Here is a 10138-nt window from a genome sequence, read left to right as displayed (position 1 = left end):
ACAAAGCTTGTGAAAATATTTGTGTGACCCTCATATACTTATAAAAATGACAATTGAATTTCTCGTAAAAAAATCTATAAATTAAAACACAACACAACAACTACATCTGAATAGGGCAAATTACTTGTTTGTAAAGTTAAATATAACCACAAACAGTTAAGTTTAGCCCAAAATGAAAAAGTACTTTGATTTATCTATCCTTAATGATGACGCTGACCGTAATCAATCTTCAATTTAGTCAAAATGAATAAGAATTCACTGAAATACACGTGAAACGTTAACTTTAGATGTGGTTGAATATATATGGAAGCATTTCTCTAGTTTATTTGTTTTGCAAAACATCCAGAACATTAGAGGTATTCGTAGTTTGAAATAACATTGTTCGATGATATATTAATATTTGCATTTCGAACTTCAACTCAAATCATAAAAATGGCTATATAACCTAATAATGTTTAGATAAAACTAACGGATATTTGATATTTTTGTATCACTTTTAAAGCTACTTTACATTTTGTTCTCAAGTGTATGACCCCCTACTTTACAACGCTAGAAACCTGATTTTGATACCCGTGGTGGGCAGGATACAGATGACTCATTGTGTAGCTTTGTACTTAACTTCAAACAAATATCCATGTATTAATATTGATTGTTATTCCTATAAAAATATATTAATACTTATAGTCTAAAATGATATTGTTACATAATTAAATTTTTAGGGTTTTGTTTTCTTGGAATACCCTCTTTGAAAGATGAAGCCTTCTACATTAATTGCCACAACAGGCCAAACAGAAATTGAAAAGGAAGAAGTAAATGCATATATCCAAACACGATCAGGGAGACTACTTCGAATGAGATCCGCAAGGTATGTTTGACTATCAACTTAAATAACATCTTAGTGTAAAATAGTTTGATGACAACATACAATGATTGTTTACTGATAATGGAGACAAGATTAGCCTTTTACTGACACGGCACTTGTGTGAAGTTACCTTCACACACAAAAATATCACTGTTTTCATATTGTTTTTAAAATGTTTAATAATAGATACATTTTTTTAAAGTTAAAGACGAATGATATTATACAAATACTTGATTGATAACTTTCAGTACCTTCTAAACAAAACGCCTTTATGATATATCGTGAGAACTAAATAGTATTAAAGATTGCAACTACTGAACATCAGTGACTCTCCATTGGTATGGAAAGAATAAAATGTAAATATTTCTTCTTCATTTAGTTTAAGGTTCAGTATTTTAATTTGCTTGACTTTTCTTTCGTGTGACTTTTCTATATATGTTATCATACGAGTTTTTCTTACACATTTTCACTCATAGAAAAAAATTACGGAGGGTAATTATATTATACCATACAATGGGAAACATATATAACTCAGTTTGGGAATATTTATTTCGTAAGTTGCTAAAAAAGAAAAGTGGATAATCGTTTTTTGCTTCGACAGATAATAAACTATAGCAATACTGAGCTAACTACCATGAGAAAGCTCAGATTCCATCAATTATTAGTATCTACTAGTTATTGTCGAATTGGAATCACTTAACCAAACAATTAATGTAACGAACTATTGTAGTTTGTTAGTTTCTGTAGTTTGTTAGATCTTCTTATTCCAATAAACCTAAAAAAGGATCAAACAAGTTTGTATGTAATTGTGGCATCGTTAAAAGATATATCAGAAATAAGAGAACTGATGCTATAGAATGGCTAAGTCAATCACCTGGGCTGAATTCAACTGATTAAGAAAAGATCACAAGCCAAACACAGAAGATGAACTTTTTTGAAGTTTTGAAAGAAGGTTGGTACCTAATCACTCAGAAATATTTCCACAAACTCACTGAAAGCATGACAGTACTGAAATCCAATGAAATGTTGAATAAATATTAACTTCTGAAACTGGTTTGTGTTATTTTGAGTTTCATTTTTACGATCGATTATTGCAGAGAAACATGTTTGATCATTTTATAAGCTAATTGGAATAAGAAGATTTAAGAAACTACAGCAGGTGCATAACGCCTTCTATAAGAATATGTAACCAAAATTATAAATGTACAGGTATTTACAAAAGCTAAAGTTAAGAATAGGATTTGAGATCATACTTCAATAGATCTCGTTGAGTGCATTTCTAAAAATATATAGTTTTACATATTTTCTGTTATCTAATAAAATAGATAACTAATTAACAACATTTTCAATGAGGGTCACTTTTTTCTCTACCTCTTGTATATGTAGTAATCAATATAATTGTAATTCAAAGTGAACTTCATTTACAATATTACACTTAATATTGAACCTTCTGTTTTCGAACAGTTTAACAGTGGAAGGATTTTTAATACGACAGAAATAACATTTTAGTTGTTCACTAGTTTTTTTTTTCTGAAATATAATTCAATATTAAAGTACGGGAAATTAATTTTAGATAATTCTGTACAATACCTGATGATTAGACAAACAAAATAAGAGAAAATTATATCGCAATTATTATAGTTGAGCGTTTTATTAAATTAGCATTAACTAAAAAGAAAGTACATTTTAAGTCTGTATAAATGCATATTATAATAATTTCTGAGCACTTCAAAGTATAGCGTTAACTACAATATTAACAACTATCAAATAGTATGTTGTTCTTGTTTGTTTGTTTTTGAATTTCGCACAAAGCTACTCGAGGGCTATCTGTGCTAGCCGTCCCTAATTTAGCAGTGTAAGACTAGAGGGAAGGCAGCTAGTCATTACCACCCACCGCCAACTCTTGGGCTACTCTTTTACCAACGAATAGTGGGATTGACCGTCACATTATAACGCCCCCACGGCTGGGAGGGTGAGCATGTTTGGCGCGACTCGGGCGCGAACCCGCGACCCTCAGATTACGAAGCGCACGCCTTAACGCGGTAGGCCATGCCAGGTCCCATGTTGTTCTTCACTAACCAAAAAGTTAATAATAAGTTATTATAACAGCTAATAGTGTTCTATGTATGTAATAAATAAATATTTATGTTACCTACTTTCAGGTACTTAATAACTATTTGGTTAGTTTTTTTTTGGACATTTTTCATTTTATTGAAAACTTATTTAAAAAAGTGTAAACCTGACTGACTTTCCTGAACTAAAATACATATTAGGAAATTTTACTTTGTCGTTTATAAAACTTCTACGTTTTTATTCGTATAAAAATAAAATATACATTCTTCGTTCAGCTTACATCATAGCTCAAGATTTCGATAGAAAGCATGTAACAGGGCGATAATAAGTTTATTTAAAGTATGCTATCATGACTGAAGAAAACCCTAACAGCATTCCTTAATAACTAAAAAAATAAAATAAATATCAAATATTCAGTTTAGATAATACAGCGCTGACAAACTAAGTGGCAATTCGAAGTGGACAGAGAAGAGTGCTATCTTATTTAATAAAGGACCAAAAATATCAAACACTTAACAAAATTTATAATTGTAAAATTCTTACCCTCGTGAATGTCCAGTTTGTGTTTTTATTTCAGTGAGAGATATACGTAACCGATCGTACATGAATCATTATTATTATTTCTTTTGAAAATTACAAACATTGTGTTAAAATGAAACAGGTTTTAGCACATCTTTTGATTTTAGAAACAGCGGTTGAAATAAATAGCTAATCTTGAAAATGCTGAACACGAAAGAAAAGCTTTGAACAATGATATTCTTAAACCTCCAGGTTATTTTTTGAAACAATAAGCAGAACAAGTAAACTGTATTAGAATCGCAAAGTTATGAATGTATTGATTAATAAATTGAACCAATATATATTTCTGTTGTAGATCGAGGCTTCAAGAAAGAAGACATCAGAAGCGACAAGTATTGCAAGATATGTCCAGGCCATTAAAGCAATGGCTCATTCGACATCGTGATAACCCTTATCCGAGTAAAGCTGAAAAAATATCTCTTGCTTTGGGCTCTCAAATGACGTTGGTTCAAGTCTCCAACTGGTTTGCAAACGCTCGCAGACGTTTGAAAAACACGGTATGTTCGAAAACATTTTTTTTTTTTTTTACATCAAGCACGTTTTGGTTCAAATTTTTAACACAAAGATAATTTGTTAATTACTTCTCTTGGAATAAATAACCTGTAACATTGCACCCACTTCAAGAGTACTAAAGTTCAGTCTCTAGTTGACTTTAATATGCATAAAAAGATTCATAAAACTGAAATTGTGCTCACATAATTGATAAATGTATCAAATATTTCTCAATGTCTTACAGATGGCGAAAGTTTTCTCAAAACTTCATATAAAAAATCATCTACTATTGGTAAAATATACGAGAAGAGTTAATGACAAAGAGAAGATAATCAGTCTTGTTAATTATATTACGTTGGAGAGTTTGTTTAAACCCGCACATATCAATAAAATTCAGTGTTTGTAATTAAAAATTATTTTGAAGAAGACGAGTATAATATGATGTATGGTTGTATTTTGGGTTTGTTATTAAACAAGCATTCAGCGTTAGGCTGTCTGTGAGCTATCAAGAGAGTTACATGTGGTACAAACTTTCTTTAGATCCACAATAATATTCGGAAAAATAATAGAATTACAAAACAAGGGATGTTAGTTTATTTTTTGTTAAATCCTGCAGGCTAATTAGATTTATATTTTTATGGTGCTTAACAGTTTATATTACTAACCTATGATTAGAAATAAAGAAAAAATAATAAAGGAAATAAATACAGGGATGGCCAATATTAATCCTTCAAAACTGGTACACTGTGTAATAGAGTATTATAAGACAAAAAGAGAATAAATTAAACTCAATTGTTATTCAATAATTATATATGTATATATTGCTATATGTTAATTCTTGCGTGAGGTATTATTTAAAGTTGATGAAAATGACATCTCTACTACCTTGTTTGTATTCTTTTTGAAGGTTTGATATTAGCCATCCCCACATTTACTTTCTACATTAACATTTTTTCTTTACGTGTTTTTTTAATAGAGAGTTTCAATAGACATAGCAAGTTTATATCTATGACCAATGAGGTTCAAATTACAATATTTATTGTTCATCTATTGTTGGCTAGTAACTCCTGTTTCACCTATATTTAAGAATTTTAAATAAACACAAAATTTCTGTAACAAAGCTAACTTTAACAAGTAATGATAGCATTGTTTACACTGGAATTATATTTTAATAAGTACTAGTTATTAATAATACTTATAAAAGCGGATACTTCTTTTTAATCTATGTTACCTCAACGAAGTTTGTTGATACCATTGTTTGGGTTTTGAGCCAACAGTTAATAACAAAGAAACAGAAGAAAGAAGATGAACACATTCAAACGGTTTGCTATTATATTTAGAGACATTCCCAGTATGTGTGCTTCAGTCGTTACATAGTTACTTCTATAAAAGGAAAGACTATATAATATTGTAAATCCCTGATGACCACCCCTACATAGACAGAGCTGCCTAATATTTAATATCTTATATTACTATAGCCTATAACATGTATAATTCAATACTTAAAGTTTGTTATTGCGAGCCTATAAGGTGATACTTAACGTTTCATATTAATAATTAATAATTTAACTATCATATTACTAGCCTATAGTTTTATACTTAACGTTTCAAATTACAAACCTATAATTAGGTTTAAAGCCAAGGAAATATCAGTATTAAGGTTTTCTACGGTAAACTACTTTAAAGCATGCAAAAATGTTTTGTAAGGGAATTATACTTCCTCAATTTGTTCGGTAGTTACTGACACTAAATTTGAAACACACGTGACTGGCTTCAAATTACACTCAATCTTTTTATTTATTTGCTGTTTCGTTGTTCATGATAAATTTCATAAATATTTTTACTCAACCTGAAAAAAATTAACGTTCTTATACTTTTCCACGTGTATACTAACTATTTTGAAACTTTAAGTGAACACTCGTTTAATATCATAATTTTTAAGTTAATCTATAACATGTAAGTACAAAAACCTTTATAAGAAACTTATGAACATGATGTCACTAGAAGCAAGAATGTTTAATTATAATTATATTATATTGTAAAAGCTGTGAGTCATTCCAATTTATTGGTAAATTTCTATGACGAATGAGTATTATTACTCATAGATGCTTATGCTTAAACTAACCATTGAAATATGAGAAATACAGATCTCATTACATTATACTAACGTTCATATTAAGTGTTATATTGTTTTTATTATGTAGGTTCGATCCCCAGGCTTAAGTTGGAAACAAAGGATAAGACTGTATAACAGCTATGCTTCTGGTAATGCTGAATCCTTTAGTATCAGTTCTGATGACAGCATTTGGGACAGTGACTCGGACTTAAATCATGAAGGTATAAATCTTCTGTTTCTCAGATACCAGATCAGAATCATGTTTAACTTACAAAACATTACAAGAAAGAAAATGGATTTTAGCACGACAAGACGTTATGAGACTTTAACATTTTAATTGTGCGTTTATACGAAGCTAGTACTTTCTGTTTTAATTACGTTTCGTTTTGCATTTTAACATAAGAAACGTAAGACTACTTTGCGGCTAGCCAGAGCAATATTCTTTTTAAACAGTACAATAGAAACAATACTTGAGGGTAATTCTTTCTTTTTTCTGCAGATGCCCTGAAAAGTTTTTGTGTAAACGTATTATATCAAAGTCGAAAGTCTAGTCTAACAGCATTGACCCAAGAAGCAGAGAAATATACTCATTATAAATGTCAGTTTGATTAATGATGCATACATTTTTTGCATAACTTTTACAAAAGTTTTATTTTAAACATTTATTATTTTACGTCTACGTATAAGATTGACCAAGTTATTTCTAATTTTTAAATCTTTTAAAATGTTACTCAGCAACAAAATACTTACATCAAGTTATTAAATTAATTTTATTATGTTAAATGTACACCAGAAATTTCGTTTTGCTCTCTAGCCTTAAATGATTTAAATTTTCACAGACGGGATTTACAAACATAAGATCAGTTTCACAATACATTTATAATGCGAATATAAGTAATTACCATATAGATTTCTGATAATTTTGTTGCAATTTTAAAATAATGAATTTTATTAATATTTAACCTTAGATGAATTGCTATAACAAAGTAATATATGCATATCTAACTTTTTTTTGGAAACAATTCTATTACTAAACAATTTCAGCTACAGTTAAACTGAACGATGAAATGAGAAAGGAAAAACAAAAAGTACAAGATTTTGTTTTAAAACCATAATGTCTCAACTTTTTCTCGTTTCTTGGTTTTATATTTATTTTATCAATAAACTTAGCCATTTATGTATATATACAAAATCTATAAGAAATAAGTTACAAAATAAATAGAAAAACATTATTGTAATGAAACAAAGTTTTCATAAAGTGTCTTGAATTTTAATATCTTAGATGGATGCTTTCTAAATGATAAAATAATATATTACATATTTCACTGTATAATGTACATTGTCTATTACTTTACGTGTAGCTATGATCAATTCTCATTTATTAAGAGTAAACCAACATTTAATTTGGTAATATCAGCTACGATAAATTAAGGCTCACAAAAAGAATATTTTAAACCTTTTAGATGGTAAGACAAAGGATCTATTGACAAATGAGCAGTTTTATTACAAACATGAGGAACATAGCTATTCAGCTGCAGTTCCTCGGCTTTCTTCTTCTCTGACAAACGTTGAATCCGGTGATCATAAAAACATGAGAAAACGTTGCCATTCTGCTGAGAAAATTGTTGAAGCAACGAATAAAAAACGACGACAAAATGATTATGAAGATAGTATATCCAGTTCAAGTTCATCGTCTAATGTAATTATCACAATAGGGAAGATTAAATACCCATCAATGTACTTCACCAAGGATGAAGGACATGATTTTCAAACAATAAATGAAGACCAGTCTGTTTTCTTTAAATGTAATAATATTAATGAACGTGAGAGTGGACCACTGGAGAAAACACTTTCAGATGGTACATGTCCTACGTACAAAGAAAATTTCATGTGTACAACAACTAACGCAAACTTCCCAGGAAAGACGACTTTGGAGGTAACCTCACAAGACGATCTGCAGGACACCAGCAGGACAAATGAAGTCAGTGAAGAAGTGAGTTTACTCAATTCCACAAACAATGGATATAATCAAGGAGGCTTATTTTGTCATAAGGAAAAGAACATTTGTAATTTTAGTATCTTTGGTAATTCGACTGAAGAAAGTAGCTGTTTAAGCGATGTCTTAATAACCCATAAAAAGATGTCAGACCTAGGATTTGAACCCAGTGATATTGACAGATTTCAACCAAATTCAAAGAATCACAGTCCTCGTTATTCAAATGATGCTTCTGCTAAAGATAAAAGTAGAATAAGACCTTACAAGAGAGGCAACATTGTTGAAAAACAAATAACTTCCTCTTTTAGTGATGAATACGGTTTAACAGAAAACCAAAGACCTGCTTGGACTAACCTATTAAAACAAGATATGGTAAACATAGAAAACGATGACTGGTACTTAGAAAATAATACAGGGTATATTTCCAATCATGCTAAATACAAAACAACAATTTTAAAAAGGTATCTGAAGGATGCTCGAAGTTTTGCCTGGGAAACAGAAGAGCAAGACAACCAATATGAACTTATTGAATCATCTCATCATAATGAGATTGACGAAGATATTTCATCTCATTATTTATCAACAGTAGATAAATCCACTTCAGCGAGTCGCTCAACTCAGAATGTTGGTATTCACAGAAAACGAAAGCAAATCGTTTCTGGTGAGTTCAAATCACTGATTATCATTCACTAATATTGTGAAGTAGTAATAGAATTAAGTAGTTTTTAATTAACTTCAATTTAGCAACTAAATTATAAATATAAGCGAAGACATTTAAAATAATTTATGCTGGTAGTAATGAATGGAGAAATTTAAACTGATTTAAAATAATATTAATAGCGGAAGTCACTAAAACTAGCTTAAAGTTGTAGTAATGGTTGGAGACATTAAATTGCTTTGAAAATTTTCGAATTAACTCGAAATATTCAAGTAGATCTTGTTACCATTGAGAACAATAAGCCGTTTTAAAGTGTTTATAAAAAACTACATTACATAGGGTCTGGTATGGCTTGGTGGTTTAGGCGCTGTACTCGCAATCTGAGAGTAGTAAGTTTGTATTACTCACCACTTAATATGTGCTTCATATATGATTGCTGACAGGGCTAGTCACCTAGGTATAAAAGTTCTATGTTTAAAAAAATTACCGGCCGATCCCATAATTCGATGAGATTAAGGTCAAAATGGAAATAAAATTAAACAGTTGTATATTTGAATTGGCTGACACTAATAATAACGACATTTAAACTAGTTATCAGTTCTAGTATTTACTGAAGATGATAGAACTATCTTAAAGGTCTAGTTTTAGCTGGAGACAAACAAAGTGCTTTAAAGCTTCTAAGAATAATTGGAAGTTCTGAACTGAAGACATTTACCGTAGTTGAAACTTTTTCAAGTAACAAAAAATAGTTAAATAGTTTAAACGTAGTTGTAATAGTTCTAAACAGATAAAGTTGCCCAAGTTCTAGCAACTATTTAAGAAAATTGAACTAGTTTAAGGCTTCAAATACGGAATAGATTTGAAATAGTTTATTTTCGTTATTCACACTTTAAAAAGCTAAAGAAAGTGTTTCTTTAGCTTAAAAAATTATTTACGGTTGAATGATCAGACTTTCTATATAGTGATATTAGATTCAAATAATGTCATTTTCATTTAGAGTAAATGTCTAATAATCGTTAAAATAATAGTTGATATGCTTTTTATATTAAGTATTGTAATACATTTGACACGTAACCCAAATTCATGTTGGTCATTTGGAATTATAGACTCTGAAGACGCACTTTCAGATAGCCTCAGACTAATAGACTCTCAAGACCCACTTTCATGTAGCCTCAGACTAAAGAAGAAACTGAAAAGGTAAACTAAGAATTGATTATATTAGTTCTATATCGTAGAGTAAAAGCTTCATAATATTACTGAAAAAACTAACAAGCTCTTCTATGAAATATTAAGTATATAGACATACATTTGTACAATATTTGATAATTAATTTGTTCTACTTTAATATATAGAACATTATGA

At 29.6% G+C, this 10138-nt stretch overlaps 1 protein-coding gene across 3 annotated transcripts in view; it reads left to right on the top strand.

Annotated features, from left to right (window-relative positions):
- Positions 1-10138, top strand: part of LOC143234980 (uncharacterized) — a 45677-nt gene that overhangs the window by 5297 nt on the left and 30242 nt on the right. For all 3 annotated transcript variants that reach the window (XM_076472676.1, XM_076472678.1, XM_076472677.1), the window contains exons 2-6: positions 720-865; positions 3810-4011; positions 6211-6343; positions 7586-8779; positions 9883-9973. In XM_076472676.1, the coding sequence (XP_076328791.1) occupies positions 753-865; positions 3810-4011; positions 6211-6343; positions 7586-8779; positions 9883-9973 (1733 nt within the window). In that variant the 5' untranslated portion in view covers positions 720-752. The remainder of the gene's footprint in view (positions 1-719; positions 866-3809; positions 4012-6210; positions 6344-7585; positions 8780-9882; positions 9974-10138) is intronic.

Source organism: Tachypleus tridentatus, chromosome 12 (genome assembly GCF_004210375.1).
Source record: "Tachypleus tridentatus isolate NWPU-2018 chromosome 12, ASM421037v1, whole genome shotgun sequence".
Lineage (NCBI taxonomy): Eukaryota > Metazoa > Arthropoda > Merostomata > Xiphosura > Limulidae > Tachypleus > Tachypleus tridentatus.
This window is presented reverse-complemented; position numbering and strand designations above follow the sequence as displayed.